Source organism: Syngnathus typhle, linkage group LG9 (assembly GCF_033458585.1).
Source record: "Syngnathus typhle isolate RoL2023-S1 ecotype Sweden linkage group LG9, RoL_Styp_1.0, whole genome shotgun sequence".
Taxonomy (NCBI): Eukaryota; Metazoa; Chordata; class Actinopteri; order Syngnathiformes; family Syngnathidae; genus Syngnathus; species Syngnathus typhle.
In genome coordinates, this window is record NC_083746.1 from 4,576,393 (window position 1) to 4,591,870 (window position 15,478).

The window sequence follows — 15,478 nt, forward strand, 5'->3', positions numbered from 1 at the left end:
CATAAAATAATAATGACCACAATTCCGTCATTGCCGAAATGTTGTTTTAATGTTTTATGGAAGGAGAAAAGCACAAATGGGACAAGGATAGATATTCCATATTCTTCTAAACAGATTAGCAGGAACTCCACGAGGAAAGTGTCAAGTTTCTACCAAGCGACAGAATACAGGACGCTTGCATAAATCCAGCATGATATTATGGGAAGAATTAGATTCAAATAGACGACATTTAACAAGCACCTCAAACAGTCCTTGAAGAGTCCAAAACTGCCACCGTGATACAGGCATGACCTTCTTTTTTTCTTTCGCACTTTTTATTACTTCTTTTTATAGTTCACCTGACGTCTTTGCCTGCCAGTGCCTGTCATGGTTTACACCATAAGATGAAACCCTGTGAGGGGAATGGGTAAAAATTTATGGGAGTAAGGGTTGGTGGAACAATTGCGGTGCATATGTGCACCATGAAGCCTTGAGCCTCGAATGGTGCTATGATCTATTTTTGTTTAGTTTCTTTAACAAGCAAAGTTGTTTTGTTGTCATGCAGAGTAATAGAGAACATTGGATTCAGTTCAAGTTCTAGGTGGCCTCAAAAAGTCGGTTGATACGGGAGTCTTTTAGAGTTCGGGAGAGAGAGGGTACAACCCTTCCCCTTCAACCAGCTTAGCTCAGCTCAGCTGCACTCCTCACAGTTGCAGGCCAGAATGTACCGGTACGTGGCGGTGATGCGAGTTCCACCGGCGCAGCGCAGGCGCACAGCCTTGAGTTTGGATGTATGTGGGCGGCAGCAGGAGCAAGTACTCTTGAAGGGCTGCTTGAGCACCGAGCTGAAGGAGATGAGCGGGTCCGAGCGGGTCGTTGGGCCGCAGTGGCCCTCGCAGCGTGCCAGGAGCACCATCTGGGAGCAGAGCAGAAAAGCTGTTAATTGTGCTGTTCAGAAAAATAGAAAGTGGAAAGTCAAATTTCCTTAATCAATAATGGGAAATATAAATGGCAGGGTTTAATAGCGATAAAATATTCCACAATATTTAGAACAATGTTTGAATTTCAAATGCTTAGTATATCACAGCACTGGATTATTTATTTATTTTTTTATTAAATGGAAAATTCACAGCATGCTGTAATTCATTTTATTTTTTTAAATATAGTACGCAACCAATCTGGTGTACTGTTACTATCATTATCAATATTAACATTTGGGTTTTGCTTTATTTTAGGTTCTGTAAAATTTGCCTTCTTTCAAGTTAAGGAGCTTCTTTACGCTGCTCAATCCTTAGAAAGAACATATTTTGACTGTACTTTTTTCAAGGTTGCTAAAAGTCAAAACAAATACTTTCTTATCATGCTTGTCAGCCATGTTTTTTGTTTTGCTGTCATTTTGAGCCGATTTCAACATTTCCCAGCCAATTCGAATGCAGCTCATGAGCATGAGAAAAAGAAAAAGAAGAGGCTTCTTGGAATAACAAATAGGAATCTCCCAGCTGTGGCTTTGCACCTCCAAACTCAAATAGTGACAAGTTGACCCGGGGAGCTCGGGGTCACACTCGGACACGTGTGCGAGGCTAATTTACGATTGCGTCGTCTCTTTGTCGCGTGCGACTTCAGCCGACTCTGTCAAGTCATGCGATGCAAAGCAGCGCACACGGACGATTACTGAAAGCGCCTTGTCCATCAGACCGACATTCTGCTTTGTGGCTTGCTGCATTCCTGTCGCCTCTCTAAACAGACTCCTGTGTCATGTTTGTCTGTCAGCTGCTGTGTCGCCACCCGTGTCCCCACTTTGCCACAAGCCTGTCTGGGACACACACACATGGACACACAGACACGGTGCAGGCGTGTTGTCGCCACTTTAAGACCGTTTGTCTGAGGCTCGGGCTTTCAAATGGCAACAATATTTTTCTTGTGTGACACTGCCGCGTGCGCCACATGCACTGTCATTCCACAACTAGAACAGCAGGAAAACTCAACTTTATTCAGGAAAAAGTTAATCAATTGTCTTTGGGATTCATTCTTGATAGTAATGAATTCTAACTTTTGTTTGGATCCTGAATATATGAAAGAAGTGGTAATGGAGTGACTCTAAACCTTATCGGGTTCTGAGGTCTGCACTCAATTAGTTCAAGGGATGTAAATGGAATAAACTGCCAGCGGAAGTGAAGTCAGTCCGTAGTGTAAATGCGTTCAAAGCCAGATTAAAAAAAAAAAAAATCCCTTCAGCATGAAGCATTAAAACAAAAATTTCCAAAATCTTGTTTGTGTACTGCACATTCTTTTAGTTATTTTCACAAGCTACTTGATTTCTTTCCTTTGCATTTACATTTCCTTTTGTTTGTGAATCCTTTTAAATGTTTGACTTTTAATTATGTGAAACACATTGAGTTACTGCGCTACAAAAGTAAAGCTGCCTGGGCTTAATTAACCTGCTATACCGTATATGGAAAACAGTTAAAAAAAAAAAAGGTGACTTTGGTATTTGTCGGTCATACAACTTTGTAAATGATGCTAGGTCGAAATCATAGCACGTTTTTCACAACCCCGATACTCCGTTATTCATACCCATTAAAATTTGACCATTCTTTGTCTATCTCTACCTCGGATGCTTTGAAGGGATTTAGTGTAGCAGTTAGCTTCTTACAGAATATATTTTCTTGATCACATCTGGCCTTGGAATGTGTGTGCGTGTGTACCTATTGGGTTGCAATGTTTATTTGTATGCATTCATTTATGTTAATGACTAATTAACAAATAATGCCATTGCACAATGGATGTATTGATTTGAATTGACCTTTCATCTCAAGATAATTATGCTGACGGCAAACATTTATTTATGGTGATTATTCGATCTACTTTCTACAACAAAACTAGCCACAGATGACACATACATGGCCAAATACACACATGGACAAACAAAGAAAATGAGTAGTGAGCGTGCAGGTGGATTGTGTAAAAGATTCGCCTCCTAGCCAATTACCAGACTTGCATTATAGAAAATAGGCGACTCCTGCTGTGAGTGTGCTGCCGGGCCTCAACTGAGCTGTGCTTCGGGCCACCTGCTCGACACACTCGGAGACAACAATCTTAAAAAAAGACCCGACGCCTGATCGCTCACGCACGACCAACGACTGCGCTGGCATTTAAATAAAAGAGAAGAAAAATCCCGACAAAAGGTCCTCGGTCCGATTCTTTTATTGGGCCTCAATTGTTTTTGCTGCACCCAATTTTTCACCAGATGTGGTGCTGCATGTATTCAAATGAAGGTGATCTCCACATTACTACACTGGTCATCGTCATCAGTTATTTGATTTACCGTATTTTCCGGCCTATAAGGCGCACCGGACTATAAGGCGCACCTTCAATGAATGGCCCATTTTAAAATTTATCCTTATATAAGGCGCACCGGACTATAAGGCGCACCATTAATGCATCATGTCAGATTTTTAATCCAAATCAAATCATTCTCCATTTTATCTTTTTTATTTCAACTTCAGACGGAACAAATTACTTTATAATCATAAAATAATGATCCATAGTCTTTTTGAGACATGATTCATAGTCTTCAGCGGGCCACTTATGACTGATTTCATGACACAATACTTCGGGCCAGTTTGAATTTAGGAATTTGGTCCATATATAAGGCGCACCGGACTATAAGGCGCACTGTTGGTTTTTGAGAAAATCTTAGGTTTTTAGGTGCGCCTTATAGGGCGGAAAATACGGTAATCAATTATGAGCATATTTAACAAAGTATTTATGCCGTGTGTACTTGGTTGGAAATCTAGTTACAGAAATAATACTGTATATAATTCGCATTTACAAGAAATCTACATTTAATCAAGGGTATTCTGTTGCATGTGATACCAACACATGTTGTCTGCTTTAGAAAAGTCCAAATGTTGAACAGTTAGTAACATTGGTGTTTTCAAGAGCTTTGAAACTCATTTATAAATACAAAATATGACACCGTTTGTGTTTCAATTCAAAGGCGATGAGCTTTAGAGTCTTCAATGTGTCTCCCTGGACTGTGGGAGGAAGCCAGAGTACCCCAAAAAAGAACTTACGCAAGCATGGGATCAAACTTGAGACCTTTGTGCTGTGAGGTGAGTAAGTAACCGCTTATTATACCCTTGGTTGTCAGCTGCAATCTACTTTCCAGACTGTCTAGGTGTTGCTCTGTCTACGTGAAGCTTGTGTTTCAGCTTTTTTATTGCACGGGGAGTTGTATGTGGGAAGGCTGAAGACAAATCCTTGCCAATGAGTTTTGATCGGATCTGCCTTGTGTTCAACCCCTGATTAAGCATAAAAACAAAACCCTCGAAAACATGATCTTACTTTTTAGACCAATGCAAAACAAATTCACTGCCTCTTAGTTGTGTTGGCAGGAGCCGCTGTTGGCTGTTTGTACATATCAGATGCTCGGAAGCAAACGTTTTTCAGACGGGCCTGATTGTGTTATCGTAAACAACTCTGGTAAAAGTGACCACCGTGAAGAATCTCAACTTACAAGTGGAGTTCTTAACTTCATTCTTACCTTTGAGTTGCACTTATAAATGGGGTGGCTGATTGTCTCAACAAAGTGATGCCTCATGCAGCGCTGCGGGTCCGAATCGCTCAAGTGAGTGGGGCGTCCATTGTCGCTGACCTTGTTGCTGCTGGCGGACTGCACTAAGCCCAGCAGGGGGCAGCACATAAGGACCAGCAGAAGGCCGGAGGGCGGGACCACAGTGATTGAAGGTTTCATGGTCAGACCACCCTCAGGCTCGAGGTCCGTACAAGGTGTTCCGACACTCTTCTGTTTGTCCAAGGTTCCCCCGGCAAGTTTTCTGCGCAAGTAGGACTTCAGGGTGTCATAAATGATGATGTCTTGATCCAACCCGCTGCTGACTACTTGAACAATAGATCTTCGAATCCAGTGCACCGTAGAGCCAAACTTGGAAGAGGGTTGGCTTTGTTGGGTCTATCCATCCTCAATCGTGCCGATCCAACACAGTCTGGTTGGGAAAAAAGACATCATTTAGTTAAAGTACACCATTAATAACCTACAAATTAAAGTATGGTTCAATGAAAACATAGCCAGATGGGATGACAACTGAAAGGTATCATTGTCAGTTTTTTTCTCAATCTTCTTTTCTGGATCACTATTCTCTAACTGCACAGATTTGGATGGCGTGAACTAAGTCATTGTAATAATATGCCAATCTTGCTTTTGCTGGACCCCCTTCTCTATAAATGGTGAATACCAGAATAGTGCAATTGCATTCACTTCTACTACCCTCTTCATTTTTTTCCTGACAACTACTTTATACTTGATCAAACCAGGCACACTGTCATCCTCTATTCATCTGATTGCAGGAAGCTGTGTTGCCGTGTGAAAGCGCCCGATCAATTTTGTGGGATGTTAAAGAGGACAAAAAAAGGAACTAGTAACCAAAAAGAACAACGAACAATCAATCATGGCTATCTACCTGACCTATTTACACAGAACCCAGTGAACTGTTATAGTAACACAGCGAGAGAGCAGCCCACACATAAGTCGATGACGCCAACGTCAGTGTCTTGTGTGACATAAAACTACTTGGTGCTTTGAGCAGTCATGTTCAATGACAACATTGACTTTGTACACGACAGCCAAGATTGCCAAACAGCTACTCAACAATACGTTTTTAGTCTCTTCGGTGACCACTGCACTATGCATGAACTTTGCGCCGCATGGTGAAACCTGTTGTCTCCATTGGCGGCGGACGCCCCCCTTGACGTTCACGTCCGTGCTTTTTTTATTATGGCGGAGAAACCTAAGCCATGCGCAAACAGCCTACAGCCAGGCCTTTTCCTCTCCGCGGGAAAGATTTTTTCATTAAAACAAATGGCTCTCCCAACAAGACCTCTCACGACCGCAACAAACCTCCACCAAGTCAGGCAACATATTTTCACATGTATTTATGTAGGGTCTTTTTCCAGAATCACAGTTTTAGTGTCCTCTAGACAATAGCGTTAAGAGCTGCAGTTAGTTCAGCTGAGGCCGCTGTGCTAATAGGCAATGTGTTGTGAATTAAGACGTGGGCTTCATGGATGTCTCGGGTCACGGGTCTTAAAGGGGAGCACATAATGGTTTAAGGTTTAGGTTTGTAAGCTATATGTTGATACATCGGATTAGTTTGAATTTATGTTTTGCATAGGAGAGAAATAGAAATGGAATTAATCTGTTGTAAGGTCAATCTGAATCCCGCAGTTTACAGTTTTCGTCAAATACGTATTTTAATGAGGAGGTGTGTGTCTGACACGGCTCTTCTGTAAATTTCCAAAAAGCACTTTCTAAATGGTGTTTTGCTTTTTTCTAAAAGGAATCCACTTTGCAGGTCTTATAGGTGTCAATTTCCAGGAAAAATAAACAAAGCCTACGAGAACGCTTTTTAAAAAAGAATGAACTGATATACAGATAGGAGACTGTCCTTGATTAAAAATGCACCTCCCCAATATGATGTTCTTCTCCTTTAAAAATCTAGTTCGTTTTTCTTGCCCCCCCTCGCCTCCCCTTTTTTCACCCTAACAATCCTTGGAATGATCGGATGATCCTACATCGTAATAATTTCCATTTCAGGGCACTTGTCATCATGTTGTTCTCCACGGTCCAACTCACAGAGGTTGTTGCTCTTAAGGGACCTTTAAAAAAAACGCGAGTGGTAAATAATCAAGTTTATGTGTGCTTCGTTTGCCTGTGCAAATGTACTTAACGTATCATGTTATCCGGAGTGGAAGAATTTTAGTGTTTGGCACTTGAATGGCAAAGCATATCATTTTTTTTTAATGAACACTCCCTGCTGTTAATTCATTGATTTTCCCCTTCGAGCGGGTTCTCATGAAACCACAATAACGCCTCGTTGCCCAAATCGTTCAATTCAAACGGCATCCGCTTGAGGGGAAAACAGAATAGGTGTGCGGTCTGTTCATATGAGCGCTTGCTGAGATGTTTGAACATGAGCTGCACGATAGATTACAGCCAACACTAATCAGCACCTTCGGCGCTGTCACCTCTGCAAGAAAGCTTACATGAAAGCTCTGCTCTCGTCGTTAGCCTCGAGAGCGTTTTTTTGGTATCGAACTCAAGGGTCATTCAGGTCATTCATTTATTGTCCGGAATCATTGCTTTTTCCATGTACTAGTTACGGCCATATAGAAACATAGGACGTTAGCTAATGAATAAAAATAATAATGAAATATATAAATAGAAATATATAAAAAAAAAAAATAATGAAGCGTCTGTTGTTTTAAGAAAAATATTTTGTTAACTATTTCTATTGTCGAACAAAGGCCAAAGTCTCATTTATGCTCCATGTTAGACACACAGAGCCTTGTCGAACCAGCCACCAAAGAAGATGAAAAAAAGCATTTTATCAAAGCTGAAATTGAGCTTTGCTTTTGTGACTTTGTTCAAAACAACAATATTTAAAACATATGCTTCTATTTTTGAAGCGTATATGAGCCTTTAGCCACAGGAGGGAAGGGATGGAAAGTTCCTACTGAGCTTCAATTAACCCCTACTGCCGACCCTGTGTACATAACGTATGTGCCCTATGGCCTTTAAGTTCTCATTAAGATGACAGCTTCATTACGAGCAGAGAGAACTGGAAACCAAATGGTACTCTGGTGCTGGACAAACACCCGCTGACCTCTTCTTGTTTGTTGACTGTTGTATTTAATCTGTTGTGTTTGATCAATTAAAAAAATAAAACCAAATAATGTGAAATTTGCATATTGTAGTTGCTAATAAAAGTGTTTTATCATGGCTGCAATGCCTGCTCATGTCTAATCAAATACTGTACATTCAAACCGTCTCAATAATCGTCTCAATCATGCATTTCTCAATAATTGCCACTTTACTCTGCCTGTAAAATCTGACATTTTTGTTTCATCAATACAGGGTAAGGGTTAGTTCCTACCACAGTACTTATGGAGTAAATATTAGTATGAAAAACATTACTCAGCCATAAAAGCAAAAGAATGAATTAAAAAATGTTGTGCCCATTTGTAATGTCCACATTTTTCAAAGTGTACCAGGCTGATTTTTATTTCCCAGCTCTCCAAGCATTCTGCATTTTTTGCGACTTTTCTTTGAAACAAAATACAACATGAATGATTCGGTGAAACGAGCCGACCGTCAAAGACATTCTCTGTTTGCTTTTTAAAGTTACTTGCGTGAAATTCCTGGTACCCCAGAACTAATTTGCAAGCAAAACCCAGAAGGCCTCAGGCGAATGGCCTCGTTAGACAACATGAAACATATGTAACTGTCACATCCTGATCGTAAGTCAAACAGAAAATTAGCATTTTCCAATCCTGCTTCATTTTCTTTTCAATAAAACTTGGCCAAAGGGTGCTCTCCTGTCTCTGCAATATAGAAGAAGCAGGAGAGCCAGACCACAAAGCCGCAAGACGATCCGTTCTTGTATCCCTGCGCTTGGGAAGCTTTAGGGCTTACCCAGTTATGAGAAGTTGTTTCAAACCAAAAGCAAGCAGATACGATGACGTCTCTACGGGAAGGCTGCGGTGGGAAAGACGCCACACACCGACACAGACGGGTGCTAATAACAACTACTGGAATGTAACTTGATTTGCTTTTGCCTTTATGCATTAGCCTTTCTGTTTTTATTTCTATACACAAGCTTTTCTTTCAACTCAACTCAATTTACAATATTCATGTAAATTAAATCAAAATATAACTTTGATGTAAAAACCGTATCGCCAGATACTTCCAGTACTATTTTTATTCTACATACGCAATGAACAATTGAAGTAGTAACCTTGTATCGTATACACAGTGCTTAAAAGGGGAGTCAACCCCAAGATTTGTTTAACGATACTATGTTGTATGTGCCCCCATTAGTCTAAACGAGGCTTCTGATTAATATTGTGTTTGTGGAACGTGAGTTAAGCAGCAAAATTTACTTACTAACCATCTCGAGGGCCGGCCGGCCGGCTGGCCATTTTGCCGCTTGCTCTCAACTGAAAATGACATCACAGTTGCCAGGTCTCAGGTAACAACTCAGCTTCAAAAAAACTGGTGATCTGCGATTGGAGGTGACCTGAGACATGGCAACAGTCATTTTCAGTTGGCCAGCCGTCTTCTACCAGTTTGCAAGTGCGACATCTTTGAGGTCAGCAGTGTTTTTGTTTCTCGGACTGACACTACTGTGATCATTCCCAAAAGCCTAATATCAATCATTTTGTACGTATATTTTTAGGGCCAGAGCACCAGGCGATGCAAAGAGAGTAGCCCCTACCCAAGTTGCACCATTTGGCGGGAGTGTCGATCATAACAGGATGCATGGCCCAAAGTGAAAAGTACGTTTTGGCAAACACCACACCTTGTCATTTTAAAAATGCAAGCCAGGGAGTTTGAGTTGGAACGTGGCATACTAGACCGATGGATGGATAGTCGCTTTGATGATTCTCCATGTACCATGAAAGTCTAATATCTAATATAATAATAAAAGTCTGAGCGTGAATACGAGGACTCAGTGTCCTCAGCTGCCGTCCGGTCGACACACGCGATAAACTGCGGATCCCCTCGAAGGTCCGACTCCCCATGCCCACCCCGCATGCCATCCAGTCAGCATCCCAGCAATGTGGAGGCCCCCGGAGCAAACACAACTTACTTTTTGACATGTGCAGCTTTGCAAACGTGACAACACAAAAGCCATAAGTTAAGTGGGCTGTGGATATTTATACGTGCACCCTGCTGTGTGGAACGAATCCATGCGCTCACTGCAAACTTCCTTTGCACACGACATATGGCCTCAACAGTGTGGTGCATGTGTGTGTGTGTAGAGGGGGACGTCATGGTGTCCCATTTAGACACATAATGTCAGTGTTTCACTTGCGCCTCTTTATTAAGACTTTTTTTAGCCTTTGGACAGAGCAGAGACAACTAATTCATCTTGTGTCCTATCAATCATCTACACTATTATTAGTCTCGTCTGTCGCAACATCACACAGATGAAGAACTGAGACTCCAAATTGACCGCCCAGTCAGTGTGAAACAAATGTATTAGACCACCTGTCATAAAGAAGAAATGCACGTATTATGAAGTACTTAAAGGCGGATTCTTTTCATTTTATTTTTGACAATTGTTGCATTTAACGACTAGCATTTAACGACTAAAACTTTAATGTTCAGGAATGCAAGTAAAAAAAAAATCAGACCAATATAATAAATCACTTTTTTTTCCAGTAATGTGACCTACAACCCATACGAATAAATTTTGGGGGGGGGTTAGGGTGTCATCCTTTTCGACTGATAATTGGTACTATGACAAAAAGTGGGGGCAAAATATTATAGTTTGATGAAACCAAGGTATACATACCTACAGCGAAGCATCGTAATGATCTGGAGCTCTTTTTCTCGGTGAAAGCATGAATGAACGGTTCCAAATAGCAGTGAGCGTTAATATGCAATTTCAGATTTGACATACTGCTTTATCAACCTTACAGACACACAGAAATGATGCTTTTACCTTTACTACATCAGATTTCGATCCAATACATTTGCACTGCACTGTTCTTAAATAGTTCAGTCAAGGATTCAGTTCTTCCTAACACTTTTTGCACAGGATTTAAAAAAAAAAATCATCTCACAATACTAAAACATAAAACACTATAGCTTCTTTAACGTAAAGGTCCTTTTCAAATTATTGTCAAAGCCATGACTGATGCAGTAAAGCAGTGCAGGCAGAATTTTTTTCAAAAATACAACACGGCATCCATCCCTCCATCATCTTAATTAGATGTCGGTAAGTGACTGGTGCCTCTTATTAATACTTGTCGAACAGCAACAATTGCACAAAATGACACACATGACACATTTCTGTATCCCTTTAAAGGCAAAAAGTCAACAGCTAATCCTTCCCATTTTATCCACCTTTCTCTCTCTCCTCGTCTTCCCCAAGGACACCATCACCCGACCATATGATTCGTTCCCCTGTGGCAACATGCCTCCATTTACGTCATGATGTTCTTGTTCGCCTCCCTCCTCCTCCCGACCTCACCTCCCTCTATTGTTTCACCAGCTTTTAATAAACTAAAGGGCAGATTCCTGACTGGAATGAGGCAAGGGGGATGGAGGGAGAAGGGGGTTGTCCAAACCCATAGACCTGTCCTACACACACACACACACACACACACACAAACGCGCACATGGTTTGGCATGTGGAGTGCCAAGCTCTTCAACTGTCCGCTGACGCCAGCTCCCAACATGCACACACACACATGCACACACACACACTTCCACACAGTGGCCCTCCCCACATGCTAACCTCCTAAAAGCTAAGCTCCGCACTAAATATAACCCCCCCCCCCCCAAGTCCTGTTAAGACAAACAACAGGCATCCCTGCGAGCAGAGCGTCTGTTAGCATTACACTTTTTTCCCCCCTGAATCGATGCCAGCTCCAAACCTGATACATATCCACTGTATGTCATTATTTGTCGATGAACTGCTTTCGTTATATACAGGCCAAAAGAAGTCGGCATTTTGAGGGTTTGCCCATATCGAAAAACCTCGAAAGGCAATCAAATAAAAATTCACAGAGGACCGTGAAATTTGGGCATAGGAAATTTCCACCATAAGCAGACCCACAAAAATGTTCCAAGAACCCAAACCAATGAATACACAGTGAGGCTATTCAGGTGAAAGTGCCCATTTTAGGGTCATTTGTCTGTTTTTTTTCAAAGAGAATCTTGTCCAGCAGATTCTAATTATCATCTCAAATTTGAAGTACAGCGTTGAACATTAAAAACAACCAATTCAATTCAAAGAAGTCAATTTTTGTACAACAAAACAGTTTTAAAACAAAAACAAAAACAAATCAGTTTTATCTTATTTATTTATTTATTTATTTATTTATTTATTTATTTATTTATTTATTTATTTATTTATTTATTTATTTATTTATTTATTTATTTATTTACTTACCTACTTACTTATTACTTACTTACTTACTTACTTACTTACTTACTTACTTACTTACTTACTTACTTACTTACTTACTTACTTACTTACTTACTTACTTACTTACTAAAGTTGCCCAACCCAAACTTCCAATTTTTAACCCAGCAGTTTCAAAGGTGTCATTTGTCAAAAATTCAAAACAAGGTGCCGCCTTGAGAATTGTATTTCTAGGTTCCTACCATTAAAAATGAATAGATTCTCTTCAGGTGTCCATCAAATGGTACCACTATCCAAGTGTGCCTAATGACACATCGTCTCTTAATCTTGAATTCTAAAGACACCCCAGTTTTTCTCATCCGCGTCACAGAGAATTATTTAGAAAAAGACAACCAATAGCACATACCAAGCTGCAGGCTAAAGTCAGGGCAAGAAACCAGATCAGGGCTCACTTCATCGTCCACGGACAAAAATGGTGCACGGACAAAAAATACAAGTTTTGATTGTCCCGTCTTCTTTTGTGGGTGATTTTATTTCTAGTAGCTCAACTTTACAATTGATTGCTTGTTGCTATTGTGCCTTTTCCAACAATTCCTTATTTTCTCACTCTGATTAGCTAGGCTAGGGAGGGTGGAGGTTTTAAAAATATTTGCAGTATATTATTTAGTCTTAAAAAATGCCGGATTTGTTTTCCTAACCCACTCAATGGGTAGCTATGTTTTTTTTTAAACAGATTGGGTTACTTTAATCAAAGGTTGAGTTTATTATTTTTGATTGATTGGATTAGGGGTTGAAAGGCTGGAGCCGGTTTTCATTTTTGATACTTTTGTTGTGTCCTGATGAATGTTGAAGTAAATTTTTTCTAACATTCTTGTTGGCGGTGGCTGGATCGCTCAGTGGCCAACGTTGCCGATTCTGGACACAGAGTTCAAATGTGTGGGCTGCTTCAGGAAGGGCATCTATTAACTGTGCCAAACAGTTGGTAGTAAAATGAGTATTATTATTAACCACAGATGTACTGTTAACCTGGTAACCCGTTTCTGGGTAGTTTTAATTCATCAGTATAGGTAGCTTTTACCCTTTGTTGGAAAATTGACACCCAAAAAATGGTTAAAATACTCAACCCATAGCGCTGGGTGTAAATAATCCAGCATTTGACTTGGCAATAAAAATGGAAAATTAAACAGAAGACAATTGAACATAATTCAAAAGCAATATGGTAGAAATATTAACAAAAGTCAAAAACAGTTCAAACAAATAACTCTAAACTAAGGGATCAAGTCAGATACCATGTTGAATGCCAAAGAATAAAAATTGCTTTTGAGGCAAGTTTTAAAAATGGGCAATGAATGGGCTTGTCTCATGTGTAGTGTGAGTGAGGTCATTCCATCGTTTGGGACCAGCGGCAGAAAAAGCCCTTTCATCTCTGAGCTTCTATTAACACTTTGGTACCTCCAGAAGCAGCTGCTCAGCTGACCTGAGGCACCGGGCAGGAGTGGAGGTTTAAAGCAGCTCAGAGAGGTAAAGCAAGGCGAAACCATCTCGAGATTTGATCTACAATCATTTTTCAAGCTTGCCAATTCACTTTTTCATCTCCTTCTGCATTGTCGGTGGTCCGTTAGCAGAAGTCAATCACGACGTGAGGCACGTAAACGCACACACCTGCAAGACGTGCACCCCCCCCAAGGTCATTCCCGCTGCTCTTAACTTCACATTCCAAGCCAACTCCGCAACCTGCACTTTTCCTTACACATCTTCTTAACGCCTGATTAGGACGGTTCAGCTTGGCCAAGGTAAACACATTCATCATGACATAAACACGTCACTTCCACCAAATTGCAACCACTCGCACTTTGCTACCACCACATGCTTATCTGTATCTCCAAAGTTCTTGTCAAAGGGTCAGAGGAGGGAATAAGTCTCATTTATGTGCCAGCGATAAGCAAATCTCAAGTTATTGCTCGGCACGATACTTCCTGTATAAATGCTGCATCCTAGTATGCTGGTGGGCTGCCAGGTTTGCACACACGACACAAAACTTTCATAAACATGTAACTCAATATTTTTAAACATTACAAATGATGTTTTCTTCATGTTACTGATTTTGATGATCCAAAAAAACAAATGTGGGAATAAATACTTTTCCTTGAGCGATGGTTTAGGCAATACGTGCCAGTGTTGTTTAATGAAAACCATGTATCTCCGCTTTTTGTTTTTTTTATGAAGAAAAAAATTGTTTACACTTGCAAGTTAAAACCAAGGCACTCCCCCCCCCCCAAAAAAAACAGAACATGATGTTCATGTTGTGGTTTTCATATCGACCCAAAAGAAAACTTGTCAGATACATACTTTAATAGCGACAATAGCTATTGAAGTTTGTATTTTTTAATCTTATTGGTTAAAATATTCATCCATCCACTATCTGAGCACACGAGGCTCTATCTCCAAAATTTAGTTCTCACTTTTATTAGATTGGTTCAGGCAAACCATCTACGTATTCGACGTCATTGCCAGACAGTGACACTGGTCAAGTGCAAATCAGTGCATATTTATGATCCATATTTCAAAACAAATTTCTTTTCTAGCATATCCGATTTTTTATATACCATTTTTTTTTGTTTGACCTATTAAAGCTTGTGGAATATGGATTTTATAGCCATAATTTATAGCTATGGTTTTAGAGAAACTCTGTATTCCACTGGTTGCTGAACCTAACCTTAATTCATGAATATTAGTAAATATATTACTACATTACATATATAATTGTTTTGAGATAAAAACTAAATTAAAACATGATTAGAAATCATAAGATTTGTTGATCTGTGTAATAAAAAGCAAGATCTGAATACTTGAAAATTTGATATTAAAACAATTCATGCTTTTGGCGAAAAAATGCCTTTATACAAGGCTCTCTAAGGTTCGAGAAAATCTGCCAACAAAACCAATTTTTATTTGAGCCACAGTTGTTTAAACTATGGAAAAACATCCCACCACCCCAAATAACCCATATTATTATTATTTTCTTACCATTTCAGATAAAAAAACAACAACAACACAAACTCTGGAGAAATACATGCTTGTCATGCAAACCATCTATTGCATTCCATCCGATAAAAAAAAAAAAAAGGATGACGGTCTTACCTTCACAGGAATCCGAGTATCCCGACCATGCAAGACCGGAATTGTCGAACTCTGTTCCCCCTCTCAGCTCCTCTCGACTCGTGTGCCTCTGCTTGTCTCCCTCTCCCACACTCTCTCACCTCCTCGTTCCCTCTCTCCGCCTCTCACGGGTCATTCCCGAAAGAAGGCAACAGCGTCAGTCGAGGAGGATGCTGCTCCTGCTTGACAGCCTGGCTCGCCACATGTTCATCATGACACTGCCAATCATGTCTCTCTCCATCTCTCTCATTCTCTTTCAATCTCACTTTCTCTCCTCTAACACAGCAGCTGATGCTTTGCGACAAACGTCCTGTGGTGGCAAATGGTAATCCCAAACCATCAGGAGAAAGATTGCCCAAAAGTCACCTTTTGCTTGGTCAGCGTTA

The 15,478-nt window shown here is 40.4% G+C and overlaps 1 protein-coding gene across 1 annotated transcript; it reads right to left on the bottom strand.

Annotated features, from left to right (window-relative positions):
• Nucleotides 1–27: 27 nt before the first annotated feature.
• ndp (norrin cystine knot growth factor NDP) lies at nucleotides 28–15,291 on the bottom strand. The gene is made up of 3 exons (XM_061287053.1): nucleotides 15,075–15,291; nucleotides 4,526–4,985; nucleotides 28–895 (listed from the first exon to the last, which is right to left on the bottom strand). Exons 2-3 carry the CDS (start codon nucleotides 4,733–4,735, stop codon nucleotides 671–673), a joined length of 435 nt encoding a protein of 144 aa, XP_061143037.1. The 5' UTR covers nucleotides 4,736–4,985; nucleotides 15,075–15,291; the 3' UTR covers nucleotides 28–670.
• Between the last annotated feature and the right edge of the window lie 187 nt (nucleotides 15,292–15,478).